Genomic DNA, 25,967 nt, shown 5'->3' with positions numbered 1-25,967 from the left:
AAGATATAAATTTCCAAGGAAGTAATGAATTATAAATTTTGTAATGTCCCAACACAAATTCTTAGAACTGCACCCAGTAGAAATAGGTCCTTTTGTACTGCACAGTATCATAACATTGTCTACCATAGAACATTTTCCAAATTAGAATGAATTAAAGTTAAAACTTAACATTATAAAAGATATTAATAATTTATTGCCAATTTCATAGGGCATTCATCGATTAAATGTGATAATACAGTAATAATATCAAATGATTTTATGTTTCTATCTTCTCATGCGTAGAACTTGTGTGATTAAGAGTCGACAGGTCAATTCATTACCCTCATTAACATATTCGTCTAAATGCACAGTATATCTACATGCATTTAGAAAAACAAAAGCATGTCGCTCGAGACGTTTATTGCACAGTACTTCCATTACATAACAATTATTACTTTTTTCTTGATTATTTTTCCCCTTGTCTAAGAGCGGCATATATGGCTAGATTACACTTAGATAATTATTCAGATTTTCATAAAAGAGTACAAAACCTGATGACCTTTATACAGTGTGGGAAACAATAACTGTACCTAATGAATAGTGTTTTGAACCTGTTAACTAAATTGCAATGGTGCAGGTTATTTTAATCTAGTTGGAAAAAAACTGGATGAGAAAATTAACCTACTTCAGTGTTTGTACCAAGTCAAGAAAACCCCCATCGCGGGTTAGCCTTGTGGGGACACAAATAATATAACCCTGCAACTTGGATATCCTTGTCTTGGTCCAAACCTCAAAATAGATTCTATTATTCTAGTCATTGTACATAGTTTTCCTGTGTTTTTCCAATTTGTTTCCAAGTGAGAAAAAAAAAAAAAAAACAGTACAAGAAAATGTTTTACAGATGGGCTGACGAAAACACTAAATACAGAGCTGCAGATACCATGTTCCCAACTTTTGGCAGAAAACTGGGGTCACTGAAACTACAAGAAATTCAGAGGAATGTTTTGGATATTAGACAAGATTCAGCTGACACTCTCCTTTCATAATAGATTGTTGCGGTTTTGGTGCTTCATAGCAGAACAAGATGTTTTAGTTATTTAGTGCTGATGGAGCCGGATTGATATATCATACAAAGTGACACACCATAGTAATCAACTAGGATACTTCCAATGGTTGGTTTAAAGAAATTATTAAAGATATGTGAACAACAGGCATTTGAGAATATCTTTAATTTGTAATACATACAAATTGGTAGGCATGATCTGTCAGTCAACTTCTTTCAAGATACAACCTCCTCCCTCTGTACATTATAATGGTCATTCTCTTAAATATGCCAACACCCTCTGTATATTATAATGCCCATTCTCTTATATATGCCAACACCCTCTGTACATTATAATGGCCATTCTTGTACATATGCCAACACCCTCTGTATATTATAATGGACATTCTCTTAATATGCCAACACCCTCTGTACATTATAAAGGCCATTCTCTTATATATGCCAACACCCTCTGTATATTATAATGGCCATTCTCTTAATATGCCAACACCCTCTGTACATTATAATGGCCATTTTCTTAATATGGCAACACCCTCTTTATATTATAATGGCCATTCTCTTAATATGCCAACACCCTCTGTACAATATAATGGCCATTCTCTTACATATGCCAACAACCTCTGTATATTATAATGGCCATTCTCTTAAATATGCCAACACCCTCTGTACATTATAATGGCCATTCTCTTACATATGTCAACACCATCTGTATATTATAATGGCCATTCTCTTAAATATGCCAACACCCTCTGTACATTATAATGGCCATTCTCTTACATATGTCAACACCCTCTGTACATTATAATGGCCATTTTCTTAATATGCCAACACCCTCTGTACATTATAATGGCCATTGTCTTACATATACCAACACCCTCTGTACATTATAATGGCCATTCTCTTATATACACCATCACCCTCTGTACATTATAATAGCCATTCTCTTACATATGCCATCACCCTCTGTACATTATAATGGCCATTCTCTTACATATGCCAACAGTTTATGTATTTGGATCATATGTTAAAATCCAGTTAGTAAGATGATGATGATATGATGAAACATTACAGATTTTTGTCTACTGGAACAAACATGCTTCAAAAGGTCTTCATTTTCTATTACGCTTTTCAAGACGGAACAGTGCCTCTGCCATGTTTATAAACTATAATAGATTCAGTTTTAAATAAGTAATGAGAAAATATTCTGTTCTGAATGATGACAAGAATATAAAATAGTAATTATTGCATCTTTAAATCTCTGTGGAACTATGAGATTAAATGTAAATTACTCTTTAAATGTCATACATTAATTTCATTCCTAACAATGTCAAATATAAAAGCATCACAACATTCTTGAGCTATGCTGGCATCAAATACATCTTTTTTCAAATTGGTAGATAACATAAAATGGTGACCTTACATGCCATAGGCATGGTTTAACAAAATGTGGCAAGCTCAAGTTTGCAAAGTACTTTCCCTTGGACATGTACAAACAAGCTGAGGGAGACAGTGTGTTGTCATGTGTGTAATGCTTTATGGTCTGCAACTTTCATACTCTGCAATCTTGCCACAGTATATATACCAGCACCTTAATGTCATGCTTATATGAATCTTGGTCTTCAAATACTGCTTGCAGATTCATTGTTTCTTAAAGTATCTGTCAATGACAGTTTTGCATGATAATGCAAATGTACCATTTAAAGCATGTTGTAACAACCAGGAAATTAATATTTGTATTTTAACATGTCAGTTATATTTTAATTGTAATATGTGTGTGTATATGTGTTTAATTGGCTTTAAAGTCTGAACCTAGTCATAGCCAGATTGTGAGTTCAAAATGTGGTACGATTTCCAACTTGTGTGTGTGTGTGTGTTTGATTTGGATTTTTAATGTAGCTTGAACAATTTTTCAGTTATATCGCTATATTGTCTGCAGTGTGACAGTTTATAGTGATGTCTAGCATTGTGGCATCATGCCACAGACACGTAGCCTCATGTCACATCCAGTGACATTATCCTGACACCAGGCCAACCAGTCCTAACAGTAACAAATGGGAAATTAATATTTTTATTTTAACATATCAGTTATATTTTAATTTTAATATCTGTGTGTATATGTGTTTAATTGACTTTAAAGTCTGAACCTAGCCATAGCCAGATTGTGAGCTCAAAATGTGGTACGATTTCCAACTTGTGTGTGTGTGTGTTTGATTTGGATTTTTAATGTAGCTTGAACAATTTTTCAGTTATATTGCTACATTGTCTGCAGTGTGACAGTTTATAGTGATGTCTAGCACTGTGGCATCATGCCACAGACACGTAGCCTCATGTCACATCCAGTTACATTATCCTGACACCAGACCAACCAGTCCTAACAATAACCTCTTAATGCTGAGTGCCTAGTGAGGTAGCTGTTAGTACTATTTTCATAAGTCTTTGGTATGACTCGGCCACAGTTCAAACTGGCAACCTCCAGCATCTTAGGCAGATGCTCTAACCACTAGGCCACTGAAGCGGTCAAACCACTGATGTATCAAAGATTGTTTAGATGCATGTCGCCGATTACAAGGTGTCTAGGTGATAATGGTCAATTATATAAGCTGTGAAATTTCTTCATGGGTGTGTTTGGAAGTGAAAGGCACTGAATTCTAATAATCTGCTGCCTGCAAATCCAGCTCAATACAAACAGTATTTATCATAGTTTGTTTTGATTTATCGCAAAAGAATAATACACACTTATTGGTTGGAAAATAATTAAATGGCTCAAAATAAGTGTTCTCAAAAGTTAGCTTGTCAAAAATTGCTTAGATGCAAGTCACCTTTTTTTAGGTTAAAACTTGATGCCATAGTAGCAAATTAAATTGCTCTGATGAATGCAAACTTTTTTGAGGTTAAAACTTGATGACATAGTAGCAAATTAAATTGCTCTGATGAATGCAAACTTTTTTGAGGTTAAAACTTGATGACATAGTAGCAAATTAAATTGCCTTGATGTATGGTACCTTTTTTGAGCTTAAAACTTGATGCCATAGTAGCCAATTAAATTGCTCTGATGAATGCAAACTTTTTTGAGGTTAAAACTTGATGCCATAGTAGCATATTCAGACATGTGAGCATACACTCTAGAAAAAAGGAAAGTGAACTCATTGACACTGAAATATTATGCGAGGGACTCTGTTTGACCTCGTTTTCTTACTGGATATGATACTAATATGTGCATAATCAAGGGCAGTTTAAAGAAAAATGTTATGATAGATTACAACATTATTAAAATCAAATTAACACAGTTTTATTCCTGAATGTTTAAATTTTCAAAGTATTAAGTCCTTTTCATAAAAATTTATCTCTTATAAAGCTATCTATTTCCAATACTCATATATCTGTCCATTTATCTGTTGATTTTTACACATGTATATGCCTATCTTTGCTATCCTAGCTCTATATGCATCATGACACTTACTTTCTTTCTTTTATCTATCTACATATACTCATTACATATATTATTTTTGATAAGTTTAATGTTTGACATATTGTTCAAAGGTGCAAACAAAATATAACAAAATCTATATTTGAAAAATAAATAGTGATTTTGCTAAGCATCCCATTATTTTTATGCTTCATTTGTGACAATATGTTGTCATATTAAGGGGCAATCTAACACTAATAAAATTACTAATGCCCTGTGAATTGAATGTCTTGCTTTTGTTGGAGACTGGTAAAACAATAAATTGACTGCATTATGCTCCTGTATGCATGTAAATTAGGTTTTCCACACAATAATGCACTATTATTTTTATTATAGGCTGCTGATACTTTTAAGTCATTATTTAAATTTTGAAGTTAGATCTGTATTATATATTTATGTAATTCATAATGGAAATATTTTTTGTAACCAACTTGATATACAATGAAAAATTATATCATTTGACTTTAAATTTTTTACAATAAAGTTTTTTAAAATGTCATTTATATTTGGTAATCTATTTTTTAACAATCTACAAATAATAATAATAATAATAATAATAATAATAATAATATATAATAATGATAACAATAGTAATAATGATAATAATAATAATAATAATAATAAAAATAAGGATAATAATAATAATAATAATAATGAAAATAATAATTAGAAGAAGCTCAACCATATGAGCTATGTACTCATAAATAAAAAAGCCTAACCAAATGCATTTGTAACACAGTATATAAGGAAATGCAATGCACACAGTATATAAGGAAATGCAATGCACACAGCCTATAAGGAAAAGCAATGTAACAGTATAAAAGGAAATGCAATGCACACAGTATATAAAGATATGCACTGCATGCAGCACATAAGGAAATGCAGTGTCACACAGTATATAAGGAAATGCAATGTGCACAGTATATAAGGAAATGCAATGTGCCCAGTATATAAGGAAATGCAATGCACACAGTATTTAAGGAAATGCAATGCACACATCATATAAGGAAATGCATTGCACACAGCATATAAGGAAATGCAGTGTCACACAGCATATAAGTAAATGCAATGCACACAGCATGTAAGGAAATGCAGTGTCACACAGCATATAAGGAAATGTAATGCACACAGTATATAAGGAAATGCAATAAATAAAAGGATGAACATCATGGCTGACATTTTAAATAAATTTGTTTCCACTTAACAAGGAAAGTTCAACAGACATTTTCTTGATGAGGTTTATGTATCTTTAGTGCAATATAGCATCAACTTAGCCATCTTTTTATTTCAGCCAATAAAGATATCATTTATTTTGCTTTGTGTTGATGATGATCACGTTCAAGTATATTCTTTCTTATGTATCAAATCTTATTATGCATGTTAAGCATAATTACAGCTACCTCAATCAAATTTTTGTTTACCTTTTTCACACAATAATGTTAAATACATTGATTCTATCTCAATTAAAATTTCACTTTATCTTCTAAACTAATTTCACATAATATTTATATTTATTTGTTGATACAATTATCTTTCTTAACAAAGTGTTTTCTAATTTTTTGAAGTTAAGGAAAGTCTTCATCTACTGAATACATGACTCTGATATTTCCTTTATCTTTCTTGATCCTGATTGAATACTAAATTATATATTTTCTTGATCCTGATTGAATGCTAAATTAAGCATTTTCTTGATCCTGATTGAATACTAAATTATGTATTTTCTTTAATATGACTGAATACTAAATTATATATTTTCTTGATCCTGATTGAATACTAAATTATGTATTTTCTTGATCCTGATTGAATACTAAATTATATATTTTCTTGATCCTGATTGAATACTAAATTAAGTATTTTCTTGATCCTGATTGAATACTAAATTATATATTTTCTTGATCCTGATTGAATATTAATTTATATATTTTCTTGATCCTGATTGAATACTAAATTATATATTTTCTTTATCCTGATTGAATACTAAATTATATATTTTCTTTATCCTGATTGAATACTAATTTATATATATTTCTGATCTGGACTGAATACAAATTTATATATTTTCTTTATCCTGATTAAATACAAAACTATCTATTTCTGCAAAATTATTCTTTCAGAAACTGAATCCTTTTGAAACGCATTCAACTTTGCATTATTACATTAGAGGTCATCAGTAAGCTTTCCGCAGAACTGTACAAACCTTCAATATTTGCATCACTAAGATTTGAAGTTTGAAGCTTGACAGAACTGTACAAACCTGGAATATTTGCATAACAATGATTTTAAATTGGAAGCTTGACTGATAACTGTACATGCTTTCAATTTTTGCATCAGTAAGATTTGAAGTTTGAAGCTTGACTGACAACTGTACACACCCTGCAGATTTACATTAATAAGATTTGACAGCTGAAGCTTGACTGACAACTGTACACACCCTGAATATTTACATCAATAAGATTTGAAGTTTGAAGCTTGACTGACAACTGTACACACCCTGCAGATTTACATCAATAAGATTTGACAGCTGAAGCTTGACTGACAACTGTACACACCCTGAATATTTACATCAGTAAGATTTAAAGTTTGAAGCTTGACTGACAACTGTACACACCCTGCATATTTACATCAATAAGATTTGACGTTTGAAGCTTGACTGACAACTGTACACACCCTGAATATTTACATCAATAAGATTTGACGTTTGAAGCTTGATTGACAATTGTACACACCCTGCATATTTACATCAATAAGATTTGACGTTTGAAGCTTGATTGACAATTGTACACACCCTGCATATTTACATCACTAAGAATTGACAGTTGAAGCTTGACTGACAACTGTACACTTTGAATATTTGCTTCACTAATTTTTGAAATCTGAAGCTTGACTTATAACTGTACAAACCTTGAATATGTGCATCACTAAGATTTGAAGTTTGAAGGCTGACTGACAACTGTACACACCTACAATATTTATATCACAAAGATTTGAAGCTTTGTATCAAATTGCAAATCTTAATCTCCATTGGTGATTTTTGAGGCCCTAAGTGCCAAAAAAGTGAAAGTGAGAAATATAATCAGTTGAGAAATGAATATACTCAGGTACAAACATTCATCAAATTGACATCAAAGAAAATAGTTCTGGAATTCCAGAAATATTATAGAACAGATCACATTGTCACAAGATTGTTCCGAATAGTCAACCAATAATGATAATAATAATATTAATAATAACAATAATAATGAGTAGCAGCAACACTGCAAGCTATGTGTACACAATATAACCGACTAAAATACATACTTCACATTTACATTTTGCACCCTACCAAAAGCTTCTATATTCACATTGTTTTCGTATGGATTATAAAAGCGTAGATGAATGTGGCACTAAAATGACCTCTGGTTTCATGTTATTTAAATTGATAAATATGTAATTTTGTTGCATCTGAACCATTTGTAACGATTAACACATCCTTACTCTTGTGAATGCCAATCGCACAGGGAGATTTTGGAACTCTTGAAGTTATGACCTGTAGGACAGATCCATCTGAGGACAGCTGATGAATGTTGTTAGACACATATCCAAGTACGTAAATATTGTCAAATCTATCCACAGCTACTCCAAAGGGTCCTCTAAGATTGTCAGGACTATAAGTAAACTGCTTTGTACCATTCATGTCGAAACAGAAAAGTGAATTCGTTACATACAGAGGAATATACACTTGTGTATTTGTACTATTTAGAGCTATGCAGCAGTAATATCTTGAAGGAGAGTCATACTGAACAGAATGCTTTACAACTCCTGCTGTGCTGATTAGACTCCAGTAACACTTGCCGTTTCCACAGCAACCAGTAACAACCATCTTCCCATTCCCTGCAGATGCTATTCCATCACACCTGTATTTGGTTGTTATAGTTCTGATTGGCCTGATGACATCACCAATCACAGACAGGATCTGGATTTTATTTTGACTTTGCAATGATACTGCCACCTCCTGGTCATCCAGTACGCAGATGTTCCCTGGATTACATGTAAATGCATGGCTGGTGATGACTTGATAGGAAGAGCTAAGCAGGACGCATTGACAATTGCTGTAATCAACAAGCATGACCCGATCTCCAGGGAGAAAAGTGACACCATAATAATTTGGTCTTTTAACAGTAAGGACTTTAAGATCAATGACATCGACTCTCTCCACCTGACAGTCTCTCATTGGCCTCATCATACATGTTGGAAGAGGAGGGTTGGATGAGGTTGTAGTAACAATTTTCCCCAATTCAGACAAAGAGAGAGACAAAATAGATTGCACTGCAGGTGCAAATTCAACCTCTAATTTCACTGTGTCTTTTTTCTCATATTTTTCTCGAATCTCATTGCTATAAGAATGTACTTGTGACCTCATCCTATCCAACATCAGAAATTTTTGCAAGTTGCTCCCATATTTATATACTGCTTCCAGGAGATGGTGAGAATTTCTCACAGCATGAATTAGTGACAAACACTGATGATTTTCTTCCTGTATCCTTATAACCTCTTCTTTGTAAATTCTGTTTCCCTCTGTCTTCAGTCTTTCCTCTAATTGCTCTAGAATGACATTTATTTTCTTTCTTATTTCTCTAATTTGATCAGTCAATCTATTAACCTGAACCTCAACACTGTTAATACTGGACTCATTCATCTCCATAAAGTTCTTTAGATGTGTCTCAATTCTCTTCATATCCCCAACTATTTCATCTGGCTTACTTTCACGTAGCAAAGCAGGGAGTTCTTCTTTTAAGTCTATCACTTTGGAACAATTTTTGTGGCCCTGAAAGAAGCAAGTGCCACAACAAGGCACACTGTCATCTTCGCAGTAATATTTTATGTCTTCTCCATGATGCTCTGAACATGTAAAGCCCTCTGCAAATTTCATCACATTTTCTGGGTTACCAGCTAATTCCTCCACACTAAGAATGGTGTGATCCTTTGATATTTTCTGCTTCTTATGAAATTTCAAGCAATCTGCACACATGGCCTCTTTGCATGCTGGACAAAACCCCTCAGCAGGTACAGAGATGCCCTCAGAGTTACAAGCATCACACAAATGATCTACACTGATTTTAGCTATTAAGATGGACTGTAAGACTGTGTTGACTGGAAACAAAGATGCCCATTCACTTGGTGGCTGATCCTTTATAGTGGGACTTGCATAATTCCTACATACTGGACACTGAACATACCTCAGTTCCTTTTGCTTTGTAGCCTCTGTCATTATGTGGGACTGCAAACATTTCTCACAAAAGGAGTGGGCACATGGAAGCTGTCTAGGTTTGCTGAATTGCTCCAAACAAATTGGACAACAAGGCACATCTTCAGTCTCTGTTTTGGCAGTTGCCATTCTAACAATTAACAACAATATAAGCCTTCTAGGAATACAATTTCTCCTATACCAAGCTGGCGTAAATTTTGCAAATACTTAGGTGCTTTGACAATTTTCTTATTGTTTTCTAGTCTCTACATATTGTCTACTGAGGATTATGCATCCATTTTAAAATACCCAGTTCATGTTCCCATGCGTTTAGAGTTTTGCATGAAAATTATGGCAAATGCATGGTTTTTCTCAACATTATATTGCCTTTCTAAACAAGTCAAAACCAAAAGTATGATGCTTTAAAATAGCTGTCTCCAGAAATTTCCTGTTCAAATGTGAAGTCATCAATCTGGAAAAGAAACAGGCTGTATAAGAATTAAATGTTCATAGAACATAAAGCTATGTAGAATAAGTATAGACAGTAAAAACATATTTATAATTTACCAACACCTTTATCCATGTATGATAACAAATGTCAACGTACAAAGAGGTGGTACTACATTTGTATGGGCGGTAGGTTGGAGTTCCAAGTGTCTCATAACCTTTTAAATGTGACACATCATTAAGCATTAAAAATGGTGCATGTATCAATATCGTGCATGCATTGTCTGACCTAGTATGTGGTTTGTCTCTTATCTTGTTTCCCCAGCGTCAAGGAACATGGGACACCTGTATCCCTGGACAAAACATGATCTAAAAAAAAGACCTCATATTCCTCAAGTGGCATCTTATAAGATGAAACAATGCAGTTTAAAAATATACAACGTCAGGTAGTGTATCAACTTCATTACCAATGCCTAATTTTGCACAGTGACAAATACTGAAAATTATCATTCTTTTGTTACATAAGTCATAATAAGATAATACAATTTATTAGTGAGAGAACAATTATATTGCCAAAGTGGCAGTATTACTTTTGATGCTACTTTATTTCCATCTGCCCTTACATATTTTCTTCAGACCTGCATTTCCATATTTGGGCTTATGCTAGTTCTTTTTCTTTGCCTTTTCTTGCTTTTTATTTACCCATCATTATCAATAAATCTTAAAATGTGTAACGACTGTTGACACCTTTAATATACATTACATTTTATGAAAAGGTGCAGTCATGAATGCATATAAATGAACCCCAAACAACAGAAAGCAGGCTTTACTTTTTTATAAGGACTTTTGAAATTTTAACGTAGCATTAAAACATTTTCAGTCATATCTCTAAAATGTCTGCAGCATGGCAGTTTATAAACTAGTGATGCCAAGCACTGGGACATCATGCTGCAGACATATAGCATGATGTCCCACCCACTCAAATTATCCTGACACCAGGCTGACCAGTCCTAACACTAACTCTTAGTGCTGAGCACCTAGCAAGGCAGCTGTTAGTATCATTTTTATAAGTCTTTAGTATTACTCAGCCGGGTTTTGAATAGATGGCCTCCCACATCCAAGGCAGATGCTTTAAACACTTGGCCACTGACATGTATTCCGCCAGAAATAACATATTACATAAGTTTATGAGGTTTGCAAGTTACCATTAGTTTGTCACTTACTTGATAATGTACATTTATTTTGATAACCAATTTTTAATTATCATTTTTGAGTGCTGTTAACAAAACAAAGGTTATAAGTAAAAGAATGTTTATCACAAAGTTGTTGTAGTATGTGTGTGCGATTTAGATTTTTAATGTAGCTTTAAAGAAAATTCAGTCATATCTCTATGATGTCTGCAGTGTGGCAGTTTATAGTGATGTCTAGCATTGGGGCATCATGGCGCAGACATGTAGTATCATGTCCCACCCAGTCACATTATCCTGACACCAGGTCGACCAGTCCTAACACTAACCTCTTAATGCTGAGCGCCAAGCAAGGCAGCTGTTAGTACCATTTTTGTAAGTCTTTGGTATGACTTGGCCAGGGATCAAACCCACTGGTGGAGGAAGAACCCTGGAAAACACTGGGAAGAATCACTGACCCACAAGAAGCTACTGGCAGGCTTTCTCACGTACCCATGTTAGCCAAACCTGAGGTTCAAACCCATGAAGAAAGAGGTGAGATGGCAATGATCCAGAATGGTGATTATTTTAGACCACTTGGCCACTTGCGGCCCCAGTTTATCACAATGCAAAGATAATGTTATAAATAGCATGTACCAGCATCGTGAAAATCAGACATACATGTTAGTTGTTAGTCACCGACTTTCTTTATTGGGCTGTCATAGAAACATGTACACTGAATAATTTGGATTTGTAATAGTAATAAAAGACAAAACAAAGTGAAAAGGAGAAATAGAATGACCAAGTTATGCATGAAAGAGGCCTGAAATTTAGATTACCGATACTATATTTTTTCTACCCTGTTGCCAGGTAAGCAGGCACTTTTATCTCTGCTACAGCAGGATGCTAAAAGACCTCCAGATTGAGAAAAAGAGCTGATGGACTTAACAAAAAAGCAGGTAGCCAGGTCTTGAAGGAGGAAGATACAGTTTATGAGATTTACCTTCTCAAATAGTAAACTCTTGGCATATGTATATTATTTTTTTACCCACAGGAATTTTGTATACAGATACAGTCAAACCCTTGTATATTTACTACTCTAAGCTTTGGAGAAGGTCTTTATATACGGTACAAAGAAATTCATTGATTTATGTATAAACGGGACCTTTGGAAATAAGGTCTCTGAATATTATAAGCAACCCCGATGACCAGAGCATGTTGGGCTGAAGACATAATTTAATTCTCTTGTATTGTTAGAACATCCTATGTCAGTCTGTCACTCTGTATGCCTTCCTGTTAACCAAATCTAGATAGTATTTTTGGATCCCCTCTCTTGTAGTCCCTAGAATGGCACAAAAGTTGATTGTACAATTATAGCAGTGTTTCTCAAACTTTTTTGTCTTGCGATGCACCAAACAGATCTAAAAATTTCACAGCACACCTGAAAAGATTCAACAATTTTTGTGGTGAAGAGCTTTTTATTTTTACATATATATTTAATTTTAAATTTAATGTGAAGGATGTGCCTGCTTTCGAGAGCAAATCACATTAAAGCGAGGCTCCAAAGTCGACAAACAAGCACTCATTTCATATTTAAAGTGATCGAGTTCTCCTGAGATCTTGCAAAAGTCTCACGTTACGAAAGGAACCAATGAATGACAGACTGACAGAGATTGCGTTTTTATATGTTACTTTTTTAACTTTTGCGACATTGATTTACCATTTAATTTTTCGATATTCAAGGTTTCAAAACGCTAGCAATTTTAAATATTTTTCAAAAGTCCCGTGGCACACCTGCAAATCTCTCGTGGCAAACTAGTGTGCCGTGGCACAGTCTGAGAATCACTGAATTATAGTGACCTTTTGTAGCATTTTTCACTGCACTTTTTACTCTAATTATGGCAAGAAGACACATCATATATATACACAGCTCCCTCGATAACTCGCGCCCGGATAACTCGCGATCCCGCTTATAACGCGGTGTCCGTCTTGGCTCCCGATTTTTTCCAGAGAAAATGTATTTAAAATATCTTTAAAATATGCTGAACATGAAAAAATTACGATAAGATACATTGCTCGTTTTATCATCGAAAATGGTGATTAATGCCCGTAAAAATATAATGCATATTTTGAAATTTGCAAGTTCTAAAGAAGAATTAATTTCAGAGATCTCGAAAACGCTTAATTACACATATTTGGATGCCAATTTTTGATCTGGGACGCAGAAAATCACTGAGGTGGGAGTCCTCCGTACGCATGTAATAGGTGCGTGGGAAAATTCAAAGATTTGCCGGTCCTGTTTCAGCCACCTGCTTTGTGGGAAAATGTGTTGATCAGTTAACTGTGCTGATATTTACAATGACAGAATTCAGTGACTGAAAGACTCTTTGATGTACTGTTGCCATTTTATAAGAGTACATTAAAAAAAAAAAAAGAACATGATGCAAGAGCTAGGCGGCTAGTTCAAAGGCTTTGACTGCGGCCGAGTGAGAAAATGTACTGATATTTAGTGATTGACTTCAGAGGCAGAAAGACCCAGTTTTAAAATCCTAGCGAGACCTATGTTTAAAGATATCATATATTATGTAAGTTTTTATGATAAATAGTTGTCAGTATACTGTAAATAAACAGTTTGGTGAAATAGCGATCAATGAAAACTTCTGGTAAATGCTAACAGGTGGCAACAGAGAATGAAATAAACACCAATTAAACGTCTTCCTGTGTGAAAGTCAAGTTCTAATCCTTTAATTCCATTTCAGTGTAAACATTATAATCACAACATATTATGTTCATTGAAAACATGAAAAGAGTCAATTGGCCGTCACGTCGAAACCCGTGAGTACTTCTGTGAGAACCTAATTACATGTACATGCCGGCTTTGTTTTGATCAACAACTTGGGGAAGTGTTTGTTGCATTAAAAAAAAAATCGATTACAAGATGCCTTGGGTGCTGGATTAAGGGTCTTGGAGCTGCCTTTGACGTAAAGCAAATCAGTAACAGAGACAACGACGATGATAGTGACTTCGAATGTTTCAGTGAAAATGATGTAATTAATGCCGAGGCTGTTTGGGAAAAATTCGTACAGACTCATGGTCCTGGGATGGGCGTTTCTCTTGATGATATGGAGGAGTGGATTTGTGCTGACAATGATTGCCCCACAGCTGAATACATGTCAGATGAAACTATAATTATTTCTATAGCGAACAAATTTGCAGCAGAAGACGATTCTAACTGGAGTAACACAAGTGCTGAAAGTGATGCAGACGCAGATGTTGCACCCCCCACCCCTCTGCACAGGAAGCAATCAAATATTTTGATATTGCCATAAGGTGGCTGGAGAGCCAAAATGTTGACTACGTAAAGCTCATGCAGTTGAGAAATCTGAGGGATTTTGCTCGGCGGCAGAGAAACCAAGAAGTAACACACACACAAAAAATAACTGATTTTTTCAAAAAGTGAATTGATATTCGTCAAGCATGGCACAAACGGCAAGTATTAACTTGTTCTAATTTACGTTGTTTTAAATTTGTAGACCAATTAAATACATCTGTACTGATTAACCCTTGTTTTTCTTTGTTTTCCATTTTACTTCTTTCACATTCAAAAATATTTATCTATCTATCGTTCGATCGACATTGTTTCTCGAAAAGAGTCGATCTTTTGTATATAAAAAAACGTCTAATTTGGATCAAACAATAAAACTAGAATGCATCCAATTCAACATAAAAATTAGTTACGTAGTACACAATGTGTGAAGTGGTACACATGTTAAGCGAACGGAAACCACGTGGAATAATGTTTTCGATGATCGCCTCAATATACTGTAATTTATCCTGAAATTAATGTTGTCCTATGAGAAAATAATAAAGTACACCGTTATGAAGAGATATTTATTAACATTTAATCTCAGAACGATTATAAAGTGAGTATTCAACAGTATAATCTGCCTACCGCCTCACTTATAGTGCAGTCGATGTTTCTGGACCCCAATGTGCGCGAGTTATCGAGGGAGTGGTGTATATATATATATATATATATACACACACACACACACATATATCAGAATTTACACGTGAAGTTTCAATCAATATGTTCAAATAACACAGCATGTCATGAAAGTTTGGAGACTCAGACTTGAAATGGCAAAGTGCTAAAGTAGTTTAAATCTAATGATTGATACTGAAGTCATTTATACTTTCAAATTAAATGCTGCAAATTGAGGAAAACCTTTGCTAATCCTTTGTGGGGTGAGGTAGTGTTTTCCACAGAGCCCTTTATCGCAGTGGTCCTGAATCCCTTTATCATAGTGGTCCTGAATCCCTTTATCGTAGCAGTCCTGAAGCCCTTTATCGTAGAGGTGCTGAAGCCCTTTATCGTAGCGGTGCTGAAGCCCTTTATCGTAGTGGTCCTGAAGCCCTTTATCGTAGTGGTCCTGATAACACTATCATTTCAGCCAGCAATGCTTTAGAACCTGCCAGTATGCAATGCAATAGAGACAATATACTTCAGTATTTCCGGACAACATTAAAAAATGTAGCTATTAAATAAACATCCTGTCACCCAAGCCCTATCACTCATAAGGACACCTGTTTTTTCTTCTTGAGAAATGGTATATAATCGAGGATAATCAAGCTCTCACATAGTCATTATCTTTTCAGACTGTCTTGTCCTAACTACCAGTGCATGGCATTTGATGCTGGCTTTATCTTTGCACTCATATAGTAATGTGATTCACCAAGTGATGAAGTCTATTGGCATTGTGTGTTTCAGATACTTCAGACATTTCCACTACCAGTTCAGAACGTGTGACACATTTTACTTTTTAAGTTAATCAGATTCTTGATGATCATTCTGAATAATGTACATACCACCATCAAAAATATGTAAGATTACACCACGCACACCTGGCCAGCCATATGTTTGCCTTGTTATAGATCAGAGATGGGTGATACTGATTCAGGTAGCAGGATGTCCCTAATGAAAAATCATAAGAAATGAAATTCAGGTGTCAACAGTGAATGGAAGAGTTCATATACTTGAGTGGAAATAGGAGAACCAAATAATAAATTTTCCATATGCTTAATTTTGGTATTGATCTACATAGTTACCAGTATGGGAGACAAAGGAGGAACTGGTGTACTCAATTATGACACTATTACAATCGATTATTTTATTTTATCATAGTAGTAGTAGTAGTAGTTGTTGTAGTTTGGGATTTATCTCGATCATTACTTTTCAGAATTTGTTACAAGAAACATTTTGTAAATGAAAACCCTGTCTTACCCATAAGTTAATCTTATCTTTTCCTAGTACGCTGGTAACCAATTGAAAGCTTTTTGCACATACAAAGACAAAATATATTACGTTGCATGGCCATTGTCATTAATGAATTACACTCGCTTTAAATTGCCATTTACACTGTACAACGAATAACCTTTCAGATTTTGTTGTCATCTTTATAAATTCTGAGTTTCTTAAACATTCTCTAGGACCAATGGCATGGGGTAATGCTTAGGAAATGGAATCATAACATTGTTAAGGGACTAGACAGCTAGAAATTGGAAATTATTTGTATGCTGTTGAAAAGTCCTATCTAATTACAATATTTCTTCCATGATGTGGGCAAGGAGTCAGTCAGCTAACTTTGTTATGAAGCTGGGATGGGCATATCGTAAGACAAATTCATTCTTGGTAAATATATGCAAGAATTTTGTAGAACTGTGGGATGGGCTTATTTATGAAGCTTGGGCTTATCAGTGGATAAATATGGTAGCTTCATGTAATATAGTTCTACCTAAAAACATGTCAGTTTTTTTTCTCAGTTACACTGACTGAGTGTTTTTTAATGGTGCAATAGCACACAATAAATGATGTAAAACCATTAGCAGGTTAAAAAAAGGAACAAGATGATTATAAGTCTAACAAACTGAAAAAATAAGTGTAAATAAAACACAGGAGTAAATAGAAAAACATATGCAGAGATAGTGTGCATCGCTTATTTATAAAGTTTTTTCATCTTCAAATTATCAGCACAGTAGATATTAATCAGGCTGAGTCCAAGTAAATTGATTTGTAAATGAATGTAAAACAGGTATAAAAAAATGAGGGCTGTATAGTAGTTGCATCAGTGACTAATGAATTAATTGGAATAGAAAGTGATAAATCTTCTGTGTTTGGAATGCAAAATTTGTGTATTTTATTTTACAGGTAGCTAGTAAGGTGAGAAGGGAGATAGTCACAGATTTGAGAGACATCAATGTCATCATCATCTATTGTATATTTCTTTGGGTTCTGACTCTCACATGTGAGAAAAATTCATTAGGACTGCACATATTTTGACAAGCGGAAAATGAATATATCCTTAGCAATTTTTAGAGGAGTCTTCCATCCAAAGTAAACTCTGAACATCACCTCAGATCAGTCATGAACCTCGAAATAACTCAAACACCAGGTATCTTGCTTATAATTTGAAATACTGTTAAAAGCCTATACTTTAAGATAAGACTGATTACATTCATGCAATTGTTTATGCAAGAATGTACAGTAACAATCAATTTTTATTTCATCATTACATTTATTATCATATACCTTCAAACCTTTATCTTTGGGTAAGGTAATGTTCCTGGGGCAAATACCAATTTATGATTTTTCTGAGAAATTATATTCAGCCAGTGATGCTAGCAAGTGTTGTGACTTATCTGAATGCAGCACTGCATGTACTATCATTTGTCAGATTCAGTATTATCCACACCTGGATCATTAGTCAAAAGCGGTGTTACCAATACCTGGATCATTAGTCAAACGCGGTATTACCAATACCTTGATCATTAGTCAAATTTGGTATTACCGATACCTGGATCATTAGTCAAATGTGGTATTACCGATACCTTGATCATTAGTCAAATGCGGTATTACCGATACCTGGATCATTAGTCAAATGCAGTATCACCGATACCTGGATTATTAGTCAAATGCGGTATTACTAATACCTGGATCATTAGTCAAATGCAGTATTACCAATACCTGGATCATTAGTCAAATGTGGTATTACCAGTACCTGGATCATTAGTCAAATGTGGTGTTACCGATACCTGGACCATTAGTCAAATGCGGTGTTACCGATACCTGGATCATAGTTAAATGTGGCATTACTGATACCTGGATCATTAGTCAAATGTGGTATTACCGATACCTGGATCAGTCTGACATCATGTCTGGACTAACATCTCTTTCAAATGCAACAGTGGCAAATTGTTAGACCTACTTTTAGCATGTGTCTCTGTAACATGCCGTCCACAAAACTGAAGAAATTGTCCAACTTTTTCAGTCACAGGATGTAAAATGCAAAGGTTTTGAGAGAGAAATGTACAATATTTGACGAAATGCACACAGTCTGATGAAATGTATACATCTATACCAGACATCTCAAACACACTGGCCAAAAAGTTTCAAAGAACTCACCAAAAAAGAATTATTGTGAATACTCTGCCATGCTCAAAACTTGAAAAAAAAGGTTGCTCTACATTTATAATCTTCTAGTGCTGAAGATTACAGTAAACCTTTCACTCTTTACAATTGATAAAGTGATACAAGACTCACTTGATCAAGATCCAGACACTTCAGGAGGACGAATATGATATCAAATAGGCAATATTCATCAACACAGCTTTAAATAACGTACTCTCTCTACTGCCTTATAATGAAGTCAATTATACATAAAATTTGTATCACCTCTTAATGAAATTAGATTCATGACTATACCCACCTTTTAAATAGAACCATGTTATAATGAAGGACCTTACTGAGTGTGTTATGCACTGCTACACATTTTCAATAAAATACGGAAACTGGTGATTTCCTGAAGTCTTGGAGTGAAGCAGCAATGATATCAGTACCTAAATCTGAAAAGGATGAAAACAACCTGTTCAGCTATCATTCCATGTCATTAACAAGCTATAATACAAAACCATGGAATGGAATGGATGATAAGGTCTCACTGGACGGCTTATCTAGTGAATTTTCATCCGACAATGACCAATTCCAGAAAAATGAGAATAATTTACACTGAAGATACAAATAAAAACAAACTAATAATTTTTGTAGAAAACATACATGTGAGATTTTGACTGCAGTGATCAGGTTAATTCCTGATGCAATTGGTGGTTTTTATACTGAACCAACACTGCCACCAACCCCTAAATTTTACATTCATTTTTGACAAGAAATAGCTATTTTGAATATTTTTCTGTGACAAGGCAGCTAAAAGAATCAGTATATGCCTTATGCATGAATAAAGTTACTAGTACTATAACAAATTAGCATACTTTTCATCACCCCTCAACCATCTAGATTTATAGATATTTACCTCTGTAGCAGACACACATAAATACATAAGCCAAGTCAGCAGCTCATTTGCAGCCCAAGTTACGCATTTGATCTCCAATGCTCATCTAACTGTGACAGGCAGTCACCAACAAGCCAACCTATTTCCAAGCCTAACCCAAAGTAAATCTAAACCACATTATAGATTTAGCTTATGTGTGAATTTATAAATGCTAGGCTTGTGATAATTAGGTTCATGCCTTCTACTTTAAAAATTAGGGGGGTGTCAAAATACGAAACTATCCAGTGAGACCTAAATGATAGACTGCTCTGGTATCTCAAATCCAAAGAACTAATATCAGATGTTCAGCGTGGATTCAGATGCCAGAATAGCGACTCACTATCGGAGGACCACTCTGGTGGCCAAGTGGTTAGAGTGTCCACCTCAGATGCAGGAGGTCTCGGGTTGGAACCCCGGCAAAGTTATACCAATGACTGATAAAAATGGTACCAAAAGCTGCCTCACTTGGCGCTCAGCATTAAGAGGTTAGTGTTAGGACTGGTCAGCCTGGTGTCAAGATAATGATAAAGCTCTGCTGTCCAAACAACATAATTGAACCATGGAAAGCAGTTATATTTATTTCATTTGGATAAAGAAAACAACAGGGATGTTTCATTTTCAATTGAAGCTTATTTCCATTATTGCATTTTAAACTGAATTTTTCATAGTAATTTACTGTTTGTCTTTTAGTAAGAATCTCAATATAAAACAAGTTCTCAAGATCAATTAACCCAGACTGTCCATTTGTGTGTCACTTTACTTCAATTGGTACAGTCTGTCCATTTGTGTGTCACTTTACTTCAATTGGTACAGTCTGTCCATTTGTGTGTCACTTTACTTCAGTTAGTACAGTCTGTCCGTTTGTGTGTCACTTTACTTCAGTTAGTACAGATTGCCCATTTGTATCTATCACTTTACCTCAGTTAGGACACAATGTCTATTTGTATCAGTCACTTTTCAATCTAGACTCCACAACACGATCATTTAATTTTTTACTGTCTGATAACACTAAGTCAAATATGATTAGCTGTATTTGTGTTTCATTAAAAAGACTACCCAGAAGTCAACTGGCGGTGACATTCCATGCTTACCAATGCTCTTCAACTAACTGAAAAGCTGCTAGAAAGAATTTAAAAATTCAGTCACTTGTGTCTTGATTTATCTCAGTAAAATAAGCCACTTAACTGTGTCTTGATATATCTCCATAAATTCAGCCACTCAATTGTCTCTTGATATATCTCAGTAAAATCAGCCACTTAATTGTGTCTTGATATATCTCAGTAAATTCAGTCACTTAATTGTGTCTTGATATATCTCAGTAAAATAAGCCACTTGTGTCTTGATATATCTCCATAAATTCAGCCACTTAATTGTCTCTTGATATATCTCAGTAAATTCAGCCACTTAAATGTGTCTTGATATATCTCAGTAAAATCAGCCACTTAATTGTCTCTTGATATATTTCAGTAAAATCAGCCACTTAATTGTCTCTTGATATATCTCAGTAAATTCAGCCACTTAATTGTCTCTTGATATATTTCAGTAAAATCAGCTACTTAATTGTCTCTTGATATATCTCAGTAAATTCAGCCACTTAATTGTGTCTTGATATACTTCAGTAAAATCAGCCACTTAATTGTCTCTTGATATATCTCAGTAAAATAAACCACTTGTGTCTTGATATATCTCCATAAATTCAGCCACTTAATTGTCTCTTGATATATCTCAGTAAAATAAACCACTTAACTGTCTCTTGATATATCTCAATAAATTCAGCCACTTAATTGTCTCTTGATATATCTCAGTAAATTCAGCCACTTGTGTCTTGATATATCTCAGTAAAGGGCATTACAGTATGTATAGTAATATTAAAGCAAATAAACTTTAATTGCAACTGTGTCGAAATAGGCTGCCCATAATGTCAAATATTCATCAAAATTTGACCCCTAGTTGCAGGTTGACTGATGCAACTTCATGCTAGCACCTGTTCATGGTACAAAAAAACAGACCTCTCTCTCTCTCTCTCTCTCACACACACACACACACACATCATGCTTGACAAAATAGCCAAGACGGTCCTTTTGTATCTGTCATTTTGCTTCAGTTAGGAAATACTATCCATTTGTCTCTTTCACTTTACTTCAATTAGGCCAGACTGTTCATTTTACATCTAGACTTGCAGCAAGAACGTTACATTTTTACTGTCTAATAACATTTAGCCAAATGTATTTAGCTATATTCCTTTCACTAAAGAAAATTGCCCATACATTAACATATTATGGCATTCCATGGTTACCATTGCCAGTATTTCTCTTTACCCTCATTTGCGCTTCAGAGACACCTACATGTTTAACTTGACCCCCAGTTTTGATACCAAAGTTAGTTTTTTACTCAGTCTGACCCCCAGTTTTGACACCAAGGAGATTTTTTTTTGACACTAAGTCTTGCACTCCTAGAGGTAGCAATAATTGCTATTCAAGTACTGAAATGTTGCCAAAGAGAATTGTAAAACCCAGCCACTTAATTATGCCTTTGTATACTTCAGCAAGGAAAAAGGCATTACAATAATTTAGTAAGACTAAAGGAATCAGACTTTAATCTTTGCAGCTGTGTCAATATTGGCTGTCAATAATGTCAGATATTCACACAAAAATTTACCTCTAGATGGCAACACTTGTTCATGTAGTAACAAACAGACGCCCCTGCCTCCACATACATAGACACATCACACTTATACAAAATACATTGATGGACTAGGATTTTCCCAGTGGTGTAGTATTGTACATGAAAATAATCAAATGGTATATGCTTACTATTAATTGGGGGATTAAGCAGTGGCTGGCTAACACCAGATTAAGAAACTGAAGGAATGCTTAGTTGTTGTTGTTGTTGTTGTTGTTGTAGGGTTTAACGCCATTTTTCAGCACATGATGGGCTATACATGGCAGCCAGTTTTAATGGTGGAGGAAAAACCTGGGGAAATCCCCAGAAAGAACCACTACCCTCGAGAAGCTACTGGCAACCTTTCTCACATACCCACATTAGCCGAATCCATGACTCGAACCCACGCAGACAGAGGTAAGGTGGCAGTGATTCATAACGAAGAGTGCTTTAGACCACTCAGCCACTCGGGGCCCAATGCTTAGTATAATTTATATACTGTAACAAATGCAGTGTATTAAGAATAACTGCACATTCAGCAACAATGACAAAGTCTGTTCGTTGAATACTAAATCGCTGCACTAACTCTAGCACACATTATTTTTTATGGACACGTCCATTTGGGATAAAAAGAAATAGTTATAGTTAAGTTTATAAGGGTTTCCAGAACCATCTGTTAATCACTCAATCATCCAAATATTTTATCCTGCACCAAAACTACATCAGTAACAGTTTAGAATTGTGTCTTGTGTTACAAAGTTTCATGTTGTTGTTGTAGGGCTTAATGCCATTTTTCAGCACATGATAGGCTGTATATGGTGGCCAGTATTAATGGTGGAGGAAGAACCTGGAAAAACCCTGGAAAGAACCACCGACCCACGAGAAGCTACTGGCAAGCTTTCTTACATACCCACATTAGCTGAATCCGAGACTCAAACCCACGCAGACAGAGGTGAGATGGCAGTGATCTGTAATGGAGAGCGCTTTAGACCACTCGGCCACTCGGGGCCCCTATAAAGTTTCATGTAGAACTTTCATTACTGGTGTTCACAGATGGTTCTTTGTTATTATAATTTGTGCAAATGTGTGACAAAAAAATCTGTGTTAGATTTTATATCTTAATTAGCATCCTCCTACTATTTTCTTGTTTATATCAAAGTATTGGTAATTTCTATCACTGACAAAGTTTCACAACTTTACTTTAACTGTAAATTTTCAATCATCTTTTCAGAGAATCTTGATATGTAATTTATTTTGACCTATTTTAATTTTCATATGTATATAATGGTTCTAGTAACAACTGTAATAAACCTCTCCTTTAACTTTGTCTTCTGTCCCTGATATTCCCACTTCCATGAAAATGAGTTATGAAGAATGAAAAACAGTTTTGAAGCTCCATAAAATATTTAAGGAGTGTGGACAGGTTATGTACATTTACCTTGGGAAGAAAGTTTTCACAATATAGGCCAGAAGCCAACGTTTTGCTTACAAGCAAGCAGTTTTATTATAATACCCTCCTAATTTTTCCCAACTTGAATTTATAGCTTTCAGACAAAATCTTTCCAGAAACCTCTTATAATAAATACTAGAAAAATTTCAGGAATGTTACAGCTCCTGTGAAGTGCGTTAAAATCAGTGACGTATTACACAAACATTTTGACAAAGGTCGTCTGATTGAAAGCAAGCATAGAAGAATATAGGATAATAGAGGAGTCATTTTTGCTAAAATGACTCATGTTTAAATTAACTGATATGTATCAATATAGAAGTATATTTCTAAGTAGCTCAGATTAAATAAATGCTCAAGTGCGTCAAATTTCATGACTCCGGAATATGTACATGTGTCTGACCTAATAGCGATTATGCAGGATGCATTCGCAAGTTTAACAAGATACGAATACATTTTATGGATTGAAAATAATAACAGAGACAACGAGTGATTACCTGAGATAATATTTAAAAGATGTCACCATTTCTTTTACAAACTAATGGGCTTCATTTGATCAATTATTTGACATATCCTTCGTAAGTCCTTCGTTGTTTATAGTTCATTAGGCATGCGCAGGATAGCTCGAGTCGATTGCATCCGTTCTGAGGATGCTATGAATATTGCTATAGGCCTGTAGACATTCAGCAACACAACTTTGCATACTTTTTCAATAAAGCATTTTCCCTGACGCGAGTTTTATCAAAAATATCCATTCATTTTTGAATGATTATCATATTTATCACAGATTTATAGCATTTGGACGACCGAGGGCTTTCCAACATATTTCCAAGTTTTCGAACACTTCTATAACAATCATCCAGCTTGCAACAGTTTTCCAATTAGGATCCAACCATAATTTGTTTTAGGCCAGGAAATTTTCGCATCCATATACTCCAGTTTATCTGAAAGCCAAATTCCTGGGGTCTGAATTGCAGCATGCAACAGCCAGGCTTCAGACACTCGCATCATCAAAATAGCAAAACCAAACAGGTTTAACGTCACGTATGGATTTAGTTTCTTTAATTCATTTAATATTTATTCTGGAATTATTTTGTCAGCAAGTTGCAACTGAATCAGCTGACAATAATATGTTCTATTTAAATAATCTGAACTTTTTTTCATTAATTGTATTTATCACTCAAACTTAATAGATCTATTTCATGCTACATTCTTAAATTTAAAAAAATCCTTGCGTATTTCTTCTGGGATATACTTCCACGAATTTGAAATATTTACCAACTCAAGAATTAGCTATTTAATTTGAGAAGATTCGATTGCAGCTTCTATTTGTACAAATGTAAATGATGTCGCCTGGACGTCGGGCTGCATTTCAGTTATACATCTTTAATTTGGGTTGTGATTCGTGACGTTTTCTCACTATATGTCACTTTCTTTTAATTGGTTTCGTTGAACTTCTCAGTTCACATACTAAGCTTTTAACTCACGTAAATCGTGGTTGTCTTTGGATGAAAATATCTCTCTCTAGATCTCACTTCTCTGTCATCTCACTAATTCCATTCTATAATTCTGTGATCCTTGAACGTGTACATCTGTCCTCAATTTCCAAAACTAAAACAATTTCCTGATTAAAAGTCTAAACTTCATGAATTTACATGAGTTTGTGGGCCGAACTTGATATTGTAGATAATGCATAGCACTCTAAGTAACAAACTTATAGTATAGCGTAAGGGACAGAACTCTTTTTATTATTGGAAACTGTCATGAGTTGTCCCCCCCCCCCCCACATGAACTAGCTGGTCTTAGAAGAAAATGGTTCTGCTCGACATCCTATCATGAAATCTTGTTATCTTTACTCCTCCTATGTTGACGGCCATACAAATTAAAAGACTTCTTATTGTCTCAGGTTGATCAAAAATCAAAAATAAAAATGGTGTTGATATGACACAATATAGCCCATTTTAAACATTTTGTTATCGCCACTCTCCGGAGCAAAGGAGCGGCAAGTCATATTGACACGGGATTTTGAGCAACGGATTTATTATTATGTTTTTTGACTCTAAATAAAATTAGTTACGATCGGATTCTAATATGGCCATTACAGCGATCATCTTGAAAATAATTTTGCAG

General features: G+C 34.6%; 1 protein-coding gene across 2 annotated transcripts; it reads right to left on the bottom strand.

Moving 5' to 3' along the window:
• Positions 1-382: 382 nt before the first annotated feature.
• LOC149783845 (uncharacterized) lies at positions 383-24,447 on the bottom strand. Of its 2 annotated transcripts, XM_089932047.1 has the most exons (4): positions 24,335-24,447; positions 19,112-19,247; positions 15,542-15,817; positions 383-10,204 (listed from the first exon to the last, which is right to left on the bottom strand). In XM_089932047.1, the coding sequence occupies exon 4, from the start codon at positions 9,880-9,882 to the stop codon at positions 7,915-7,917; it is 1,968 nt and encodes a 655-aa protein (XP_089788173.1). In that variant the 5' UTR covers positions 9,883-10,204; positions 15,542-15,817; positions 19,112-19,247; positions 24,335-24,447; the 3' UTR covers positions 383-7,914. The 2 variants fall into 2 exon arrangements, with proteins under 2 accessions (XP_089788173.1, XP_089788174.1); XM_089932048.1 differs by lacking the exons at positions 15,542-15,817; positions 19,112-19,247; positions 24,335-24,447 and adding an exon at positions 10,469-11,204.
• Between the last annotated feature and the right edge of the window lie 1,520 nt (positions 24,448-25,967).

Source organism: Sinohyriopsis cumingii, chromosome 14 (assembly GCF_028554795.1).
Source record: "Sinohyriopsis cumingii isolate HCF-2022 chromosome 14, ASM2855479v2, whole genome shotgun sequence".
Classification (NCBI taxonomy): domain Eukaryota; kingdom Metazoa; phylum Mollusca; class Bivalvia; order Unionida; family Unionidae; genus Sinohyriopsis; species Sinohyriopsis cumingii.
The sequence above is the reverse complement of the archived record's forward strand: the minus strand, read 5'-3'. Positions and strand labels throughout refer to the sequence as shown.